The 21,907-nt window shown below is 43.8% G+C and overlaps 1 protein-coding gene across 14 annotated transcripts in view; it reads right to left on the reverse strand.

The window, feature by feature from the left end:
* dmd (dystrophin) overlaps positions 1 to 21,907 on the reverse strand; it is a 175,162-nt gene that overhangs the window by 46,641 nt on the left and 106,614 nt on the right. For 11 of the 14 annotated variants that reach the window (XM_042317888.1, XM_042317890.1, XM_042317891.1 and 8 more), the window contains 8 exons: positions 15,531 to 15,703; positions 14,579 to 14,735; positions 10,444 to 10,558; positions 8,169 to 8,437; positions 7,119 to 7,265; positions 4,528 to 4,596; positions 1,603 to 1,666; positions 1,186 to 1,246 (listed from right to left, as the gene is read on the reverse strand). In XM_042317888.1, coding sequence (XP_042173822.1) covers positions 1,186 to 1,246; positions 1,603 to 1,666; positions 4,528 to 4,596; positions 7,119 to 7,265; positions 8,169 to 8,437; positions 10,444 to 10,558; positions 14,579 to 14,735; positions 15,531 to 15,703 — 1,055 coding nt within the window. Of the gene's footprint in view, positions 1 to 1,185; positions 1,247 to 1,602; positions 1,667 to 4,527; positions 4,597 to 7,118; positions 7,266 to 8,168; positions 8,438 to 10,443; positions 10,559 to 14,578; positions 14,736 to 15,530; positions 15,704 to 21,200; positions 21,333 to 21,907 lie in introns of those variants that run through there. The other 3 variants (XM_042317898.1, XM_042317899.1, XM_042317889.1) reach the window with 3 other exon arrangements.

Genomic DNA, 21,907 nt, shown 5'->3' on the forward strand with positions numbered 1-21,907 from the left:
TAGCCCTTCGTACATCAGCTGATATCTCAAAGTGCTGTACAGAAACCCAGCCTAAAACCCCAAACAGCAAGCAATGCAGGTGTAGAATCCCCTCATCTTCTTTGTTAAGATGTCTCCACTAAACCCAGAGTTATCCCACATCCCCTCATCTGTAGTAGCAGAGATAAAGACAGAACTACTGATTCAAAAATATCTCTGGATACTACAAGTCTACTATAAAGGACTATAGAATACATCTAATGATAAAGAACAGTTAGAGCTAGTAATTCCATGCTAGCTGGGACTGGGATTAGGACTAGGATTAGAACTAGGACTAGGACTGGGATTAGGACTAGGACTAGGACTAGAACTAGGATTAGAACTAGGATTAGGACTAGGACTATGATTAGAACTAGGATTAGGACTAGGATTAGGACTAGGATTAGGATTAGGACTAGAACTAGGATTAAAACTAGGATTAGAACTAGGATTAGAACTAGGATTAGGACTAGAACTAGGACTGGGATTAGGACTAGGATTAGGACTAGGATTAGGACTACCTACACACTGAAGAAGGCTGTAAAACTGAAACGTCTGTGTACGCTATCCCTGATGCAGTAAAACAAATTCTAAACATTAACTAATGAAGTAAGCTTTATGTGACATATTTTTGAGTGCAAACCCTCTTTGTCTGAATTTGGAGGGTTTTACCCAGTAGCCAATCTTTTGGGAGAGCTGCATGGTTCTCTTTGATTAGGACTAGTTCCATCCAGGAACCAGCAGACAGATATACCATCTTATCTCAGACGCCCCACACCACTAACAGTCTGCTAGATAGTGACAAGGTGGAATGGAGAATAACAGAGTTAACAAAGTTAACCCTTGAGTTATTGATTCAAGAACACCAACACCAACCTATGATGACCTCATTGGTCTGTTGGTCAATAAGTTCACCGTGTTCTGATGAGGGACGCTATCATAGAAGTCTGGCTTTTTCTTCCCATTATCTTCATTATCTTCAACAGGACCTCATGATGTCAAAGTTAGGACTTATTTATTCTCACTAGCATTAGTGTGAAGTTATTGGTGAAGTTATTAGTGAAGTTAATGGTGTATTCAAGTTGCAGACACTACTATTGTTGCTAGGTTGTGTTACTCTCAGCAGACAAACAGCAGTAAACCTACAGCTAGGCACAAGGTACTCACTTGATGTAGTAGGGCACGTTATTGGGTGAGACCGCCTGCTCAAATGGACCTTGAACAGAACCTGTAGACAGTGACAGGATTAGAAGAGTCAGGGATGACAAGGATAAATCTCTGCCAGAGGAGCTCTGTCTCAACGTGTGTACAGCCAGACATATGGATATGGTTCTGTTGATGTCACTGTATATATTCTGACAGTATTTACGAAGGAATCATGTATGTCTTTACAGAATCAAGACGTTATGTGTGTGTGTGTGTGTGTGTGTGTGTGTGTGTGTGTGTGTGTGTGTGTGTGTGTGTGTGTGTGTGTGTGTGTGTGTGTGTGTGTGTGTGTGTGTGTGTGTGTGTGTGTGTGTGTGTGTGTGTGTGTGTGTGTGTGTGTGTGTGAGAGAGAGAGAGTTGAGACAGACAGCAACTCACCCTGCAGAGAGCCAAAGTCCCTCTGAGCATCTGTCAGCTGCTTCAGATGGTCTTTGATGGAGATCTGAGAAGAGAGGAGGAGCCAGAGAGAGGAGGAGCCAGAGAGAGAGAGAGGAGGAGCCAGAGAGAGGAGGAGCCAGAGAGAGAGAGGAGGAGCCAGAGAGAGAGAGCGAGCGAGGAGCCAGAGAAAGAGAGAGAGCGAGGAGCCAGAGAGAGAGAGCGAGCGAGAAGCCAGAGAGAGAGAGAGAGCGAGCGAGGAGCCAGAGAGAGAGAGCGAGCGAGGAGCCAGAGAGAGGAGGGATCAGAGAGAGAGAGAAAAAAAGGAGAGAGAGATGGGAGAGGAGGAAGATATTGGGGAGAGTGATAGGAGAAGAGATTGGGGAGAGAGATGGGAGAAGAGATTGGGGAGAGAGATAGGAGAAGAGATTGTGGAGAGAGATAGGAGAAGAGATTGTGGAGAGAGATAGGAGAAGAGATTGGGGAGAGAGATAGGAGAAGAGATTGGGGAGAGAGATAGGAGAAGAGATTGGGGAGAGTGATAGGAGAAGAGATTGGGGAGAGAGATAGGAGAAGAGATTGGGGAGAGAGATAGGAGAAGAGATTGTGGAGAGAGATAGGAGAAGAGATTGGGAAGAGAGATAGGAGAAGAGATTGGGGAGAGAGAGGAGAAGAGATTGGGAAGAGAGATAGGAGAATAGATTGGGGAGAGAGATAGGAGAAGAGATTGGGGAGAGAGATAGGAGAAGAGATTGTGGAGAGAGATAGGAGAAGAGATTGTGGAGAGAGATAGGAGAAGAGATAGGAGAAGAGATTGGGGAGAGAGATAGGAGAAGAGATTGGGGAGAGAGATAGGAGAAGAGATTGGGGAGAGAGATAGGAGAAGAGATTGGGAAGAGAGATAGGAGAAGAGATTGGGAAGAGAGATAGGAGAAGAGATTGGGAAGAGTGATAGGAGAAGAGATTGGGAAGAGAGAGAGGAGAAGAAATTGTGAAGAGAGATAGGAGAAGAGATTGTGAAGAGAGATAGGAGAAGAGATTGGGAAGAGAGATAGAAGAGATTGTGAAGAGAGATAGGAGAAGAGATTGGGAAGAGAGATAGGAGAAGAGATTGGGAAGAGTGATAGGAGAAGAGATTGTGAAGAGAGATAGGAGAAGAGATTGGGAAGAGAGATAGGAGAAGAGATTGGGGAGAGAGAGGAGAAGAGATTGGGAAGAGAGATAGGAGAATAGATTGGGGAGATAGATAGGAGAATAGATTGTGGAGAGAGATAGGAGAAGAGATTGGGGAGAGAGATAGGAGAATAGATTGGGGAGAGAGATAGGAGAAGAGATTGGGGAGAGAGATAGGAGAAGAGATTGGGGAGAGAGATAGGAGAATAGATTGTGGAGAGAGATAGGAGAAGAGATTGGGGAGAGAGATAGGAGAAGAGATTGGGGAGAGAGATAGGAGAAGAGATTGGGAAGAGAGATAGGAGAAGAGATTGGGAAGAGAGATAGGAGAAGAGATTGGGAAGAGAGAGGAGAAGAGATTGGGAAGAGAGATAGGAGAAGAGATTGGGAAGAGAGATAGGAGAGATTGGGGAGTAAAAGAGAGTGTTTCATTATGCCACAGGGAACAGGAACAATCAGAAAGAGGAGAACAGAGCTGGGTAGAGGAGAGAGATATGAGAGAGGACAGACAGAAACACAGTACACTCCTAGAAATAAATGTGCTCTCTAGGGCCTAAAAGGGTTCTTCGGGCTGACCCCATAGGAGAACCCTTTAAATAACCTTTTTTTGATTGCTCTCTTGGTTCCAGATATAATCCTTTTGGGTTCCATGTAGAACCCTTTCTACAGAGCGTTCTACATGGAACCCAAAAGGGTTCTACCTGGAACCAAAAAGGGTTCTCCTATGGGACAGCCGAAGAACCCCTTTGGAACCTGTTTTCTAAGAGTGTACAGTACATGATAAAAGCTGTTCAGCGAGAGGACAGAGATCAGAGCTGTGTGGTATAATGTCATATTGTGGTCATGGAGAAGCCAAGCAGTGACGGTGACTGACTGTGACTAAGCATGTCTGTTATCTAAGAGCAGAGCACTGTGACTGGGCTTTAGCTATGGTGCAGCTAAGGCTGGCTGACTGTAATGTACTCTGCTCTCTGCACAGACCACACTGACCATGTCTATGGATGAGATGGGGAGGCTCAGCGGACGGATTCTATCACAAAGAAATATGACACATATGTTTGACACCATAGGCAGTGTGTGTGTGTTTATAACAGTGTTGTACTGGGTACACATTTGCACTTATGTTTGGTGGTAAAGTACATTATGGTATGAGGCAAGTGTTGTGTGTGTGTGCGCGTGTGCATGTTTTTGTGTGTGTGTATGTATGTGTGTGTGTGTGCACATGTGTTTGTGTGTGTGTGCATGCGTGTGTGTTGTGTGTGTGTGTGCATGTGTGTGTGTGTGTGTGCATGTGTGTGTGTATGTGTGCATCTGTGTGTGTGTGCATGTGTATGTGTGTGTGTATGTGTGTGCATGTGTGCATGTGTGTGTGTGTGTGTGTGTGTGTGTATGTGTGCATGTGTGTGTGTGTGTGTGTGTGTGTGCATGTGTTTGTGTGTGTGTGCATGTGTGTGTGTGTGTGTGTGTGTGTGTGTGTGTATGTGTGTGTGTGTGTGTGTGTGTGTGTGTGTGTGTGTGTGTGTGTGTGTGTGTGTGTGTGTGTGTGTGTGTGTGTGTGTGTGTGTGTTGGTGTGTGATGGTGTGTGATGTGTGTGTGTGTGTGTGTGTGTGATGGTGTGTGTGTGTGATGGTGTGAGATGGACTGTGGTAGCCTGTGAGATGTTTGGGCCAATACAGATACAGCCATAGCAGTGTTGTAATGGAGTCTGATGGAGGAGTGATATGTGATGAGTCCTGCTGAAACAGAACCGTTACCTCAGACACATCCCCCAACTCATCCACCGCCATTCCACCCCCTGACTTTTTACACGTTCCCATGGAAACCTGGTGATGATGGGGGGGGTCAAAATTGTTTAAGATTGTTTTGCAGCAGTAATTATGAATGGCATCTGTACCGCAGCACCCAGCCCAATCAACCCCTTTCTTTCAGACACTTGATCTGTGTGTGTGTATGTGTGTGTGTATGTGTGTGTGTGTGTGTGTGTGATGTGTGTGTGTGATGTGTGTGATGTGTGTGTGTGTGATGTTTGTGGTGTGTGTGTGTGATGTATGTGGTGTGTGTGTGTGTGTGTGTGATGTTTGTGGTGTGTGTGTGTGTGTGTGACCCGTTCAGTGCATAAAGAGGGGGGCAGTTAGGTAAAAAGGCGTGTTGTCCTCGGCAACAGAGTGGGACAAACTAACAGCGTTGTTGCTATGGTGTCAGTGAGGTTCCAGTCACCTCAACTTCCTTCAGTAGACATGATGGGTGTCAGCAGGAACAGCTGTGTGTGTGTGTGTGTGTGTGTGTGTGTGTGTGTGTGTGTGTGTGTGTGTGTGTGTGTGTGTGTGTGTGTGTGTGTGAGACGCTGTGTGAGAGCTGCCATATGGTCCTTTCTCCAGGTGTCCATCTCCATCACACTCCTCTTTATCTCTCCTTCATTCTCTCCCTCTTCCACTCTGCATCCCTCTCTCCCCTGCTTTCATCTCAGGCAGGGAGGGGGATAGAGGGGTCTCAGGGAGGGAGAGAGGGATGCAGAGTGGAAGAGGGAGAGAATGAAGGAGAGATAAAGAGGAGTGTGATGGAGATGGACACCTGGAGACAGGACCATATGGCAGCTCTCACACAGCGTCTCACACACACACACACACACACACACACACACACACACACACACACACACACACACACACACACACACACACACACACACACACACACACACAGACACAAGACAGAGGCAGGGAGGGAGAGAATGAGAGGAGGAAGGAGGGAGGGATAGAGGGGTCTCAGGGAGGGAGGGATAGAGGGGTCTCAGGAAGGGAGGGAGGGATAGAGGGGTCTCAGGGAGGGAGGGAGGGAGGGATAGAGGGGTCTCAGGGAGGGAGGGGTCTCAGGGAGGGAGGGAGTGATAGAGGGGTCTCAGGGAGGGAGGGAGGGGTCTCAGGGAGGGAGGGAGTGATAGAGGGGTCTCAGGGAGGGAGGGATAGAAGGGTCTCAGGAAGGGAGGGAGGGATAGAGGGGTCTCAGGGAGGGAGGGAGGGATAGAGGGGTCTCAGGCAGGGAGGGAGGGATAGAGGGGTCTCAGGGAGGGAGGGAGGGAGACAGGGATAGATGGGTCTCAGGGAGGGAGGCAGGGATAGAGGGGTCTCAGGGAGGGAGGGAGGCAGGGATAGAGGGGTCTCACTGTCTCTGTGTTAGACTCAGGACAACCTGACCTCACTGTCTCTGTGTGATAGAGGGGTCTCATGGAGGGAGGGAGGGATAGATGGGTCTCAGGGAGGGAGGCAGGGATAGAGGGGTCTCAGGGAGGGAGGGAGGCAGGGATAGAGGGGTCTCACTGTCTCTGTGTTAGACTCAGGACAACCTGACCTCACTGTCTCTGTGTTAGACTCAGGATAACCTGACCTCACTGTCTCTGTGTTAGACTCAGGATAACCTGACCTCACTGTCTCTGTGTTAGACTCAGGATAACCTGACCTCACTGTCTCTGCGTTTTAGACTCAGGACAACCTGACCTCACTGTCTCTGCGTTTTAGACTCAGGACAACCTGAACTCACTGTCTCTGTGTTAGACTCAGGATAACCTGACCTCACTGTCTCTGTGTTAGACTCAGGACAACCTGACCTCACTGTCTCTGTGTTAGACTCAGGACAACCTGACCTCACTGTCTCTGTGTTAGACTCAGGGCAACCTGACCTCACTGTCTCTGTGTTAGACTCAGGACAACCTGACCCCACTGTCTCTGTGTTAGACTCAGGACAACCTGACCCCACTGTCTCTGTGTTAGACTCAGGACAACCTGACCTCACTGTCTCTGTGTTAGACTCAGGACAACCTGACCCTACTGTCTCTGTGTTAGACTCAGGACAACCTGACCCTACTGTCTCTGTGTTAGACTCAGGACAACCTGACCTCACTGTCTCTGTGTTAGACTCAGGACAACCTGACCTCACTGTCTCTGTGTTAGACTCAGGACAACCTGACCTCACAGTCTCTGTGTTAGACTCAGGACAACCTGACCTCACTGTCTCTGTGTTAGACTCAGGACAACCTGACCTCACTGTCTCTGTGTTTGACTCAGGACTACCTGACCTCACTGTCTCTGTGTTAGACTCAGGACAACCTGACCTCACTGTCTCTGTGTTAGACTCAGGACAACCTGACCTCACTGTCTCTGTGTTAGACTCAGGACAACCTGACCTCACTGTCTCTGTGTTAGACTCAGGACAACCTGACCTCACTGTCTCTGTGTTAGACTCAGGACAACCTGACAATCTGACGATGGGACGGACGCTCCTCGAGGTCATTTTTAATGAGGTCAGGGTGCTCAGTCAGTGTGTTTCATAGAGAACTGTGTGTGTTTACCTGTAGCATCCTCCAGCGTGTGTTGAGGTCATCCAGTCTGTCCAGGTTGGGTCGTGAGAGGACGAGGTCAGGAGGGCCGAAGGTAGAGGCCAGGTTGTTGACGTGACTCACATCGTCTTTGATAGGAGCTATCTCTGCCTGGAACGCCTGCAGCGAAGAACGAACACACACACACACACACACACACACATTGAAGATGGAGTGGTGGACCAATTACTGTACCTTCATACACTCCCTAGAGAACACACACGGTACCCCTTATACACTTTCATCAGCTGGAGAGATGTGTTCATTTGACCTCAGGAAGACTAGTGGTCACTAAGACATCAGCTAGAGAGATGTGTACATTTGACCTCAGGAAGACTAGTGGTCACTAAGACATCAGCTGGAGAGATGTGTACATTTGACCTCAGGAAGACTAGTGGTCACTAAGACATCAGCTGGAGAGATGTGTACATTTGACCTCAGGAAGACTAGTGGTCACTAAGACATTAAATTAGGGTGCATGTGTTTTGTGTCTCTCACCTTGACTCTCTCTATCAGTTAAATTAGGGTGCATGTGTTTGTGTGTCTCTCACCTTGACTCTCTCTATCAGTTAAATTAGGGTGCATGTGTTTGTGTGTCTCTCACCTTGACTCTCTCTATCAGTTAAATTAGGGTGCATGTGTTTGTGTGTCTCTCACCTTGACTCTCTCTATCAGTTAAATTAGGGTGCATGTGTTTTGTGTCTCTCACCTTGACTCTCTCTATCAGTTAAATTAGGGTGCATGTGTTTGTGTGTCTCTCACCTTGACTCTCTCTATCAGTTAAATTAGGGTGCATGTGTTTGTGTCTCTCACCTTGACTCTCTCTATATGTTAAATTAGGGTGCATGTGTTTGTGTGTCTCTCACCTTGACTCTCTCTATATGTTAAATTAGGGTGCATGTGTTTGTGTGTCTCTCACCTTGACTCTCTCTATCTGTTAAATTAGGGTGCATGTGTTTGTGTCTCTCACCTTGACTCTCTCTATATGTTAAATTAGGGTGCATGTGTTTGTGTGTCTCTCACCTTGACCCTGTCGATGTGTTCAGGTAGTGAGTCTATGAGCAGGTCTCCTACAGGCTCCCAGGCCTCCTTCACCATCTCAGCCTGGCTCAGCCTCAGCTCCAGCTGGTCCTGGGCCTTCTGAAGCTCCAACAGCCTATCCAGAGCCAGCTCCAGCCTCCTCTGCCAATCAGCGGCCTCCTCGTTAAGCCCCTCCCACCCAGACGCCACATCCTCTGCTTCCTTTCGCAGGACACGCCCCACGTTCTGGGCACGCTCCTCTGGACTGATGTCTGACCGGACAGAAAGAAATGGTTCGATTCATTTTGGTTCCCCTCAGGGAATGATCAGGTTTGATAGAAATGAAGGATTTATCAGATTGTATAATGACCTGACACACAACAATCCTAATTTATACTAAGATTATAAACTACTTATAAGATTGAAATTCAAACTCTGGATGATTACTTTTTGAAAGTGATTTGGTTGTTTAATTTTCTTGATCAGCCCTAAATCCTTTCTGACCTCATCACATATAGGCTCAAACATCACTTAGACTATAGGGCAAAACATAATCCTAAATCCTTTCTGACCTCATCACATATAGGCTCAAACATCACTTAGACTATAGGGCAAAACATAATCCTAAATCCTTTCTGACCTCATCACATATAGGCTCAAACATCACTTAGACTATAGGGCAAAACATAATCCTAAATCCTTTCTGACCTCATCACATATAGGCTCAAACATCACTTAGACTACAGGGCAAAACATAATCCCACACCTGAGGAAAACACATTGGAGCCCATTGAATTGAATAAGCAGCAAGAGTTCAAGAGTTTCCCTCACTACGGGTTGCCAGGCAGTTGCTATGGCAAAGAGGTCACACTCAGCATGTTTGGGAACAAACGGGAGCAGGCTGTTTAGTAAGGAACTGAAACTGCAGGGCATGGTGTCTTCTCATTTCTACACCTTTTATTGGAAAATGCTGATCTTAGACCACCAAAATAGTAGTGGAATAAAACTCCTTTGGCTTACTGTTCCTCTGTTTTATAAACAGAACCCCGTGAGCCAATCACAGAGCCCGAACTGGCTGTCAAGTCAGCTGATGTTATGAACTTAGTCATAATCAGATGATGGTTAGTAGAGTTCTGCCCACTCAGGGAAACATGTCAGTCAACTGAGACACACTGCTGTGAAAAAGTATTGGCCTCATCTCTGATTCTCTCTATTTTTGCACATTTTTGATACTGAATGTTATCAGATCTTCAACCAAAACCTGATATTAAATAACCTGAGTGAACAAATAACAAAAAACACCCAATTCCCCCTGTGTGGAAAGGTAATTGCCCCTTTACACTCAATAACTGGTTGTGCCACCTTTAGCTGCCATGACTCCAACCAAACACTTCCTGTAGTTGATCAGTCTCACACATCGCTGTGGAGGAATCTTGACCCACTCTTGCATGCAGAACTGCTGTAACTCAGCTACATGTGTGGGTTTACAAGCGTGAACAGCTCATTTCAAGTCCTGCCACAACATCTCAATAGGGATTAGGTCTGTACTTTGTACCAGGCCGTTCCAGAATGTCAAATGTGTTGTTTTAGTCATGTTCATGTAGACTTGACTGTGTGTTTTGGATCGTTGTCTTTCTGCGTGACCCAGCTGTGCTTCAGCGTCAGCTCACAGACGGATGGCCTGACGCTCTCCTGTAGAATCCTCTGATACACAGCAGAATTCACGGTCCCTTTTACTAAGGCAAGTAGTCCAGGTCCTGAGGCAGCACAGCATCCCCACAGCCACGTGTGAGACTGATCAACTACAGGAAGCGTTTGGTTGGAGTCATGGCAGCTAAAGGTGGCACAACCAGTTATTGAGTGTAAAGGGGCAATGACCTTTCCACACAGGGGGCATTAGGTGTTGCATAAAATGGTTTGTGAAAGAAATTAATTAATCGTTGTTGTTATTTGTTCACTCAGGTTCCCTTTATCTAATATTAGACTTTGGTTGAAGATCTGATGACATTCAATATCAAAAATATGCAAAAGTAGGGAGAATTAGACCGGGGGAAACAGGTTCTCTCTGCACTGTATCTTGTCAGTTACATGAGCAGTAATGTTCATATGCATGTGTATTATAAGTAGGTAAAAATGAGTGTTGGTGTCCGTGAGCAGGATGAGTGTATCTGTTGGTGTTTATCAGTGTGTGATGAGTAACCTTTCTTTAGACTCGCGTTAAGCCCATGAATTAATACCTAGGCTTTAGTTCCGCGGGCTAACAGTGTGTCCCACTCACCTCTCTGGACAGGCTGAGGCTCCCTCTCAGCAGGCAGCTCAGACAGGAAGATCTGAACCTGGTCCAGAGCCCCGTTAACCACCGGGCCCTTGGCCCTCAGATCTCTCCTGAAGCTCTGTAACACACAAAATCAAATCAAACGTCATCGATCACATGTTTGGTAAAGAACAGTAGACTAACAGTGAGAAGTCTTACTTACGGGTCCTTTTCCAACAACGCAGAGATAAAGATACAAAGTAGAAATAGTGACTAGAAATAAATACACAGGAAATGACGAATAACAATAACATGCAGTACGTGTCCATGTTACAGTGTGTGTGTGTGTGTGTCTGAGTCCATGTTACAGTGTGTGTGTGTCTGAGTCCATGTTACAGTGTGTGTGTGTCTGAGTCCATGTTACAGTATGTGTGTGTGTGTGTGTGTCTGAGTCCATGTTACAGTGTGTGTGTGTCTGAGTCCATGTTACAGTATGTGTGTGTGTGTGTGTCTGAGTCCATGTTACAGTATGTGTGTGTCTGTCTGAGTCCATGTTACAGTGTGTGTGTGTGTGTGTGTCTGAGTCCATGTTACAGTGTGTGTGTGTCTGAGTCCATGTTACAGTATGTGTGTGTGTGTGTGTCTGAGTCCATGTTACAGTATGTGTGTGTGTGTGTGTCTGAGTCCATGTTACAGTGTGTGTGTCTCTGAGTCCATGTTACAGTATGTGTGTGTGTGTGTGTGTGTGTGTGTGTCTGAGTCCATGTTACAGTATGTGTGTGTGTGTCTGAGTCCATGTTACAGTATGTGTGTGTGTGTGTCTGAGTCCATGTTACAGTGTGTGTGTGTCTGAGTCCATGTTACAGTATGTGTGTGTGAGTGTGTGTCTGAGTCCATGTTACAGTGTGTGTGTGTCTGAGTCCATGTTACAGTATGTGTGTGTGTGTGTCTGAGTCCATGTTACAGTATGTCCATGTTACAGTGTGTGTGTCTGTGTGTGTCTGAGTCCATGTTACAGTGTGTGTGTGTGTCTGAGTCCATGTTACAGTGTGTGTGTGTGTCTGAGTCCATGTTACATGTGTGTGTGTGTGTGTGTGTGTCTGAGTCCATGTTACATGTGTGTGTGTGTGTGTGTGTCTGAGTCCATGTTACAGTGTGTGTGTGTCTGAGTCCATGTTACAGTGTGTGTGTGTGTGTGTGTCTGAGTCCATGTTACAGTATGTGTGTGTGTGTCTGAGTCCATGTTACAGTGTGTGTGTGTCTGAGTCCATGTTGTGTGTGTGTGTGTGTGTGTGTCTGAGTCCATGTTACAGTATGTGTGTCTGTCCATGTGTGTGTGTGTGTGTCTGAGTCCATGTTACAGTATGTGTGTGTGTGTCTGAGTCCATGTTACAGTGTGTGTGTGTGTGTCTGAGTCCATGTTACAGTGTGTGTGTGTCTGAGTCCATGTTACAGTATGTGTGTGTGTGTGTGTCTGAGTCCATGTTACAGTGTGTGTGTGTCTGAGTCCATGTTACAGTATGTGTGTGTGTGTGTGTCTGAGTCCATGTTACAGTGTGTGTGTGTCTGAGTCCATGTTACAGTGTGTGTGTGTGTCTGAGTCCATGTTACAGTGTGTGTGTGTCTGAGTCCATGTTACAGTGTGTGTGTGTCTGAGTCCATGTTACAGTGTGTGTGTGTGTGTGTCTGAGTCCATGTTACAGTATGTGTGTGTGTGTCTGAGTCCATGTTACAGTGTGTGTGTGTGTGTGTGTGTGTCTGAGTCCATGTTACAGTATGTGTGTGTGTGTGTGTCTGAGTCCATGTTATGTGTGTGTGTGTGTGTGTGTGTGTGTCTGAGTCCATGTTACAGTGTGTGTGTGTGTGTCTGAGTCCATGTTACAGTGTGTGTGTCTGTCCATGTTGTGTGTGTGTCCATGTTACAGTCCATGTTACAGTGTGTGTGTGTCTGAGTCCATGTTACAGTGTGTGTGTGTCTGAGTCCCATGTTCCATGTTATGTGTGTGTGTGTGTGTGTCTGAGTCCATGTTACAGTGTGTGTGTGTCTGAGTCCATGTTACAGTATGTTGTGTGTGTGTGTCTGAGTCCATGTTACAGTCCATGTGTGTGTGTGTCTGAGTCCATGTTACAGTATGTGTGTGTGTGTGTGTGTGTGTGTCATGTCCATGTTACAGTGTGTGTGTGTGTGTGTGTCTGAGTCCATGTTACAGTGTGTGTGTGTGTGTGTGTGTGTGTGTGTGTGTGTGTGTGTGTGTGTGTGTGTGTGTGTGTGTGTGTAGAGTCCAGTATGTCTGCATAAAATCAGTGCAAGACAGTCAGTGCAAAAACACACACACACACACACCCACACACACAGCGTAAAGCACAGGCTCCATGACAACGCCAGCATCACAACAGCACATGAAACGAAGCCCAGTCAACAAGAGTATATCACTATATTAGTCACTATAAGAGGACAGACCACATACTCAGCAGGCCTGGCTGCAGACTAGATGGACATCTCATTCATTCTTTACATTCAGTGCTTAATGATGTTACAGGGGAACTGTCATCAGTTCTTAATGATGTTGCAGAGTACTGTCATCAGTTCTTAATGATGTTGCAGAGTACTGTCATCAGTTCTTAATGATGTTGCAGAGTACTGTCATCAGTTCTTAATGATGTTGCAGAGTACTGTCATCAGTTCTTAATGATGTTGCAGAGTACTGTCATCAGTTCTTAATGATGTTGCAGAGTACTGTCATCAGTTCTTAATGATGTTACAGGGGAACTGTCATCAATTCTTAATGATGTTGCAGAGTACTGTCATCAGTTCTTAATGATGTTGCAGAGTACTGTCATCAGTTCTTAATGATGCATGATGTCCTCATTAGGAGTATGATGATACATGACAAAAACATTCCAATATTGTGTATTGCTAACATCTCCATAATGCAGTGAACTTGCAGTGTGGCTCATCTGCTCCCTGAACAACTTATGCTGTTATAAACCAGATATAAACCAGATATAAACCAGTTATAAACAGATATAAACCAGTTATAAACAGACATAAAACAGATATAAACTGGACATAAACCGGATATAAACCAGATATAAACCAGATATAAACCAGATATTAACCAGTTATAAACCAGATATAAACCGGATATAAACAGTTATAACCAATTATAAAACCGATTTAAACCGGATATAAACCGGATATAAACCAGATATAAACCAGTTATAAACAGATATAAACCAGATATAAACCAGATATTAATGAGATATAAACCAGATATAAACCAGATATTAATGAGATATAAACCAGATATAAGCCGGATATAAACCAGTTAAAAACCAGATATAAACCAGATATAAACAGATATAAACCAATTATAAACAGATATAAACCGATATAAACCAGATATAAACCAGTTATAAACCGGATATAAACCAGTTATAAACAGATATAAACCAGATATAAACCAGTTATAAACCAGATATAAACAGATAAACCAGACATAAACCAGATATAAACAGTTATAAACCAGATATAAACCAGTTATAAACCAGATATATATAAACCAGTTATAAACCAGATATAAACCAGATATAAACCAGTTATAAACTGGATATAAACAGATATAAACAGTTATAAACCAGATATAAACCAGTTATAAACCGGATATAAACCAGTTATAAACCAGTTAAAAACAGATATAAAACAGATATAAACCGGATATAAACCAGATATAAACCAGTTATAAACCAAATGTAAACCGGATATAAACCAGATATAAACGGTTATAAACCAGATATAAACCAGTTATAAACCAGATATAAACCAGATATAAACCAGTTATAAACTGGATATAAACAGATATAAACAGTTATAAACCAGATATAAACCAGTTATAAACCGGATATAAACCAGTTATAAACCAGTTAAAAACAGATATAAAACAGATATAAACCAGATATAAACCGGATATAAACCGGATATACACCAGATATAAACCAGTTATAAACATATATAAACAGATATAAACCATTACATCTGCTTATGATTTCTGACTTATCAATGTATCTATGAACCAACCAACTAGTGAATCACCCAACCAACCAGCCACCCACCCAACCAACCAGCTAACCACCCAGCCAGCCAGTATTCCGCTCTCACCCTGTGTGTGTCCAGCTGTTGTTGCACAGCAGGGACGTCGCCCCCTACTGGTGGTTCCTGCTCCAGCAGGTCAGTCTTCATCTGCAGCCAGGCTATCAGTTCCTGAAGGGTCATGTGTATCCGCTTCCATGGAGCCATTTCCCCTTCCAGGTGAGATCTACAACATACACATAGAAGCATAGATATAAGACCGGATCAAATATATTCCTATCTAAACTGGCCTGGATCGTAGATATTCCTATCTAAACTAGACTGGATCAAATATATTCCTATCTAAACTAGACTGGATCAAATATATTCCTATCTAAACTGGCCTGGATCGTAGATATTCTTATCTAAACTAGACTGGATCAAATATATTCCTATCTAAACTAGACTGGATCAAATATATTCCTATCTAAACTAGACTGGATCAAATATATTCCTATCTAAACTGGCCTGGATCGTAGATATTCTTATCTAAACTAGACTGGATCAAATATATTCCTATCTAAACTAGACTGGATCAAATATATTCCTATCTAAACTAGACTGGATCAAATATATTCCTATCTAAACTAGACTGGATCAAATATATTCCTATCTAAACTAGACTGGATCAAATATATTCCTATCTAAACTCGACTGCATCATAGGAATATCAATCTAAACTAGACCTGATCATAGATATTCCTATCTAAACTAGACTGGATCATAGATGTTACTATCTAAACTGGACTGTTGACCAGGGATGCTCAATCCTTCCTCCTGAGGAAGAAAGGTCCCGCAGGCGTTTGCTCCAACCCTACTCAGTCTAACACACCTGATTGTAGTAATTAGATGCTCATCCCGGACCTTGATTATCTGAATCAGGAGTGTAACAACAGGGATGGAGTGAAAACCTGCACCCTTTTGTCACCATGAATGAACACATGGAGGCAGGCATGAGAAAGGGGGCTGGCCTGGTGTCTACCTCATACTCATGGTTTTGCTGCGGAGCTCGTCCCAGCGCTGGCCCATGTCGTCCAGGCGGCTCTGTAGGAGTACGGCATCGTCTGAGCCGGTCAGAGACGTCACGATACGCTGACCATTCTCATCCAGAGAGTGGTACAGTTCTGTGTGGCCATCTATCTCCCCCTGAAGGTCCTACACACACACACACACACACACACACACACACACACACACACACACACACACACACACACACACACACACACACACACACACACACACACACACACACACACACACACACACACACACAGCATGCACACACACACACACACACACACACATCCAATCATTAGTGGGTATGTAAATAATTAGAATGTTCTGTGGTATATGCCTGAATGATTTCGATGCATTTTGACCAGGAGTTAATGTATTATTCGTCTTATTAAAGCCTAGGAACCATTAGATTCATATCTATATATTATAATAATGATATATGTCCTCCTATAGAAGGAGCCATTAGATTCATATCTATAAATTATAATAATGATATATGTCCTCCTATAGAAGGAGCCATTAGATTCATATCTATATATTATAATAATGATATATGTCCTCCTATAGAAGGAGCCATTAGATTCATATCTATATATTATAATAATGATATATGTCCTCCTATAGAAGGAACCATTAGATTCATATCTATATATTATAATAATGATATATGTCCTCCTATAGAAGGAGCCATTAGATTAATATCTATATATTATAATAATGATATATGTCCTCCTATAGAAGGAACCATTAGATTCATATCTATATATTATAATAATGATATATGTCCTCCTATAGAAGGAACCATTAGATGACTATATACTGTACTCCCTGTACTCCCTGTTCACCCACGACTGCGTGGCCATGCACGCCTCCAACTCAATCATCAAGTTTGCGGACGACACAACAGTGGTAGGCTTGATTACCAACAACGACGAGACGGCCTACAGGGAGGAGGTGAGGGCCCTCGGAGTGTGGTGTCAGGAAAATAACCTACACTCAACGTCAACAAAACTAAGGAGATGATTGTGGACTTCATTTGGAAACAGCAGAGGGAACACCCAAAACCATCCACATCGATGGAACAGTAGTGGAGAGGGTAGCAAGTTTTAAGTTCCTCGGCACACACATCACAGACAAACTGAATTGGTCCACTCACACAGACAGCATCGTGAGGAAGGCGCAGCAGCGCCTCTTCAACCTCAGGAGGCTGAAGAAATCGGCTTGTCACCAAAAGCACTCACAAATGGTTTTCTACAGATGCATAATCAATAGAGCATCCTGGCGGGCTGTATCACCGCCTGGTATGGCATGCACCGCCCTCAACCGTAAGGCTCTCCAGAGGTAGTGAGGTCTGCACAACGCATCACCAGGGGGCAAACTACCTGCCCTCCAGGACAGAACACCACCCGATGCTACATTATAAAGATCATCAAGGACATCAACCACCCGAGCCACTGCCTGTTCACAGACCGCTGTCATCCAGAAGGCGAGGTCAGTAAACAGAATGCATCAAAGCTGGGACTGAAAGAGACTGAAAAACAGCTTCTATCTCAAGGCCATCAGACTGTTAAACAGCCACCACTAACATTGAGTGGCTACTGCCAACCACTGTCAATGACACTGACTCTACTCCAGCCACTTTAATCATGGGAATTGATGGGAAATTATGTAAATATATCACTAGCCACTTTAAACAATGCTACCTTATATATATTGTTGATTATGTCCCCTACCATTGTTCATCTATATATTATAATTGATACTGTACTCTATATCATCGAACTGCATCATATCTTATATTATAATACATGATATCACTAGCCACTTTAACTATGCCATTGGTTTACATACTTATATAATATGTATATACTGTACATCGATATATCTACTGTATCTTGCCTATGCTGCTCTGAACCATCACTCATTCATATATTATAATAATATTCTTTACCCCCTATACAAGGTATAAGACATTAGATTCATATCTATATATTTTTTTGAATTGTTAGTTAGATTACTTTACTGCATTATGGAACTAGAAGCACATTAGATTTATCTATATTACACTCGCATTAACATCTGCTAACCATGTGTATGTGACAAATAAAATTTGATTTGATTTGATTTGATTTATTATAATAATGATATATGTCCTCCTATAGAAGGAGCCATTAGATTAATATCTATATATTATAATAATGATATATGTCCTCCTATAGAAGGAACCATTAGATTCATATCTATATATTATAATAATGATATATGTCCTCCTATAGAAGGAGCCATTAGATGACTATGTATTATAATAATGATATATGTCCTCCTATAGAAGGAACCATTAGATTCATATCTATATATTATAATAATGATATGTCCTCCTATAGAAGGAGCCATTAGATGACTATATATTATAATAATGATGGATATGCCCAAACAGAGCAGCCACTCTCTCAGCCTAATATTCTAGAATCCTAATGAATCCATTAGTCTTTCTCATTATTGTCATTAATGTCCTGCAGGTGAAAGAGCCAGTTTTCCAGGTATTACCTGAGTACCTTCTCCACCAGCTGGGTACATACTATACATATTATGATGGGGAATGTCCAACCAAAGCTCCCCACCTCACCACACACTCTTAGAAAACAAGGTGCAATCTAGAACCTAAAAGGGTTCTTCGGCTGTCCCCATAGGAGAACCCTTTGAAGAACCCTTTTGGTTCCAGGTAGAACCCTTTTCTAGATGGAACCAAAATGGTTCTACCTGGAACCAAAAAGGGTTCTCCTATGGGGACATCTGAAGAACCCTTTTGGAACCTTTTTTGTACTCTCAATCTAATGTTCTCTAATGATCCTAATTAGTCCATTCCTTTCCCCTGACTGTCATCATCAGATGCTGCAGGTCTAAGAGTCATGTGGCTGTGAGGTTTGATCTCAGAGAGGGCAGAATGACGTCACAGAATAGAAGACTACATAACAACCATTCATAGAATCTCAAATCAAATCAAATTTTATTTGTCACATACACATGGTTAGCAGATGTTAATGCGAGTGTAGCGAAATGCTTGTGCTTCTAGTTCCGACAATGCAGTAATAACGAACAAGTAATCTAACTAACAATTCCAAAAAACTACTGTCTTATACACAGTGTAAGGGGATAAAGAATATGTACATAAGGATATATGAATGAGTGATGGTACAGAGCAGCATAGGCAAGATACAGTAGATGATATCGAGTACAGTATCTACATATGAGATGAGTATGTAAACCAAGTGGCATAGTTAAAGTGGCTAGTGATACATGTATTACATAAGGATGCAGTCGATGATATAGAGTACAGTATCTACGTATGCATATGAGATGAATAATGTAGGGTAAGTAACATTATATAAGGTAGCATTGTTTAAAGTGGCTAGTGATATATTTACATCATTTCCCATCAATTCCCATTATTAAAGTGGCTGGAGTAGAGTCAGTGTCATTGACTCCTTAGCAACCCCATGTGCCTCATTGACTTAATGCACGTACCAAAACCACACAACAAGTTTCCTCACAGGAAAACATTAAGTTATTTGAATTGAAATGTAATTGACTGTAAATATACACTGAGTGTACAAAACATTAAGAACAGCCTTGATTCGGGCCTCCCGAGTGGCGCAGTGGTCTAAGGCACTGCATCGCAGTGCTAGCTGTGCCACTAGAGATTCTGGGTTTGAGTCCAGGCTCTTGATACACGTGGGAAACTGTTGAGTGTGAAAAACACAGCAGCGTTGCAGTTCTTGACACATTCTATGTGTGACTGGCACCTACTACCATACCCCGTTCAAAGTCACTTAAATATTTTGTCTTGCCCATTCACCCTCTAAATGACACACATACACAATCCATGTTTCAATTGTCTCAAGACTTAAACATCCTTCTTTAACCTGTCTCCTCCTCTTCATCTACACTGATTGAAGTGGATCTAACAAGTGACATCAATAAGGGATCATAGCTTCAACCTGGTCAGTCTGTCATGGAAAGAGCAGGTGTTCTTAATGTTTTGTCCACTCAGTGTACAGCAACAACAAAGCCTACTGTATTAAATGGACCATTTCTGACCGTGGTTCATTCAAGTGATCACTACGTCTGAAGTGACTGTCTTTCTCCAACTCCGAGACAGACGAGCAGTGCAAGACAGAAGAATACACAGACACACGTTCAGTACTGGACAGAAGAATACACAGACACACGTTCAGTACTGGACAGAAGAATACACAGACACACGTTCAGTACTGGACAGAAGAATACACAGACACACGTTCAGTACTAGACAGAAGAATACACAGACACACGTTCAGTACTGGACAGAAGAATACACAGACACACGTTCAGTACTGGACAGAAGAATACACAGACACACAGACACACGTTCAGTACTGGACAGAAGAATACACAGACACACGTTCAGTACTGGACAGAAGAATACACAGACACACGTTCAGTACTGGACAGAAGAATACACAGACACACGTTCAGTACTGGACAGAAGAATACACAGACACACGTTCAGTACTGGACAGAAGAATACACAGACACACGTTCAGTACTGGACAGAAGAATACACAGACACACGTTCAGTACAGACACACGTTCAGTACTGGACAGAAGAATACACAGACACACGTTCAGTACTGGACAGAAGAATACACAGACACACGTTCAGTACTGGACAGAAGAATACACAGACACACGTTCAGTACTGGACAGAAGAATACACAGACACACGTTCAGTACTGGACAGAAGAATACACAGACACACGTTCAGTACTGGACAGAAGAATACACAGACACACGTTCAGTACTGGACAGAAGAATACACAGACACACGTTCAGTACTGGACAGAAGAATACACAGACACACGTTCAGTACTGGACAGAAGAATACACAGACACACGTTCAGTACTGGACAGAAGAATACACAGACACACACACGTTCAGTACTGGACAGAAGAATACACAGACACACGTTCAGTACTGGACAGAAGAATACACAGACACACGTTCAGTACTGGACAGAAGAATACACAGACACACGTTCAGTACTGGACAGAAGAATACACAGACACACGTTCAGTACTGGACAGAAGAATACACAGACACACGTTCAGTACTGGACAGAAGAATACACAGACACACGTTCAGTACTGGACAGAAAGAATACACAGACACACGTTCAGTACTGGACAGAAGAATACACAGACACACGTTCAGTACTGGACAGAAGAATACACAGACACACGTTCAGTACTGGACAGAAGAATACACAGACACACTGGTTCACGTTCAGTAGACAGAAGAATACTCAGTACTGGACAGAAGAATACACAGACACACGTTCAGTACTGGACAGAAGAATACACAGACACACGTTCAGTACTGGACAGAAGAATACACAGACACACGTTCAGTACTGGACAGAAGAATACACAGACACACGTTCAGTACTGGACAGAAGAATACACAGACACACGTTCAGTACTGGACAGAAGAATACACAGACACACGCTCAGTACTGGACAGAAGAATACACAGACACACATTCAGTACTGGACAGAAACCCTTCCCAGTGACCAGTAAGCTGTAATCTCTAACCTGAACTTGGTAGGTTTTCCTGCGCAGCATATTATCCACTTAAGGCAACGCTTCACACAACTGAGAAAACATGTCTTCTGTCGCCAAACTCAATCAAGTGTAGATGCTTTCTGTGTTTGTCCGTGAGCTACAATGAGCCCTATGCCTATGTGAGTGTGTGTGTGAGTGAGTGTCTGCTCGTGTGTGAGGAAGAGGGAGAGACCCAATAGAATGAGGTACAGAAGGCTGGTTGATGTCCGACACACAGCGACTGTTGTTCACTGGGGGGAGAGAGTGGAGAAAGTGGGCGACTACTGCTGCACAGAGGGTCAGAAATGTTCCCTTTCCAAACTCAGAACAGGCCTGTCTCTTCACAACCCACAATACAGTGTGAGTTGAGGGGGGGGTCCTGTCTTTGTCCTCTCCTTGGAGTCTGGACCTTGTCTCGTCCCCCCAGCCAGGCCCAACATTCCTGTCTTACCAGCCGGGGTATTGAGGGGCGCACATGGCAGGCAGGGGAAGGTACCGAGGACAAGAGACTGGGTCAGACTGCTGGCTGCTTTCTAGAACGCATCACAAACCCTGCACATACTGTACTGACACCTCCCCCACCCTGAGACACTTCACAAACCCTGCACATACTGTACTGACACCTCCCCCACCCTGAGACACTTCACAAACCCTGCACATACTGTACTGACACCTCCCCCACCCTGAGACACTTCACA

This window comes from Oncorhynchus tshawytscha, unplaced genomic scaffold (genome assembly GCF_018296145.1).
Source record: "Oncorhynchus tshawytscha isolate Ot180627B unplaced genomic scaffold, Otsh_v2.0 Un_scaffold_2906_pilon_pilon, whole genome shotgun sequence".
Lineage (NCBI taxonomy): Eukaryota > Metazoa > Chordata > Actinopteri > Salmoniformes > Salmonidae > Oncorhynchus > Oncorhynchus tshawytscha.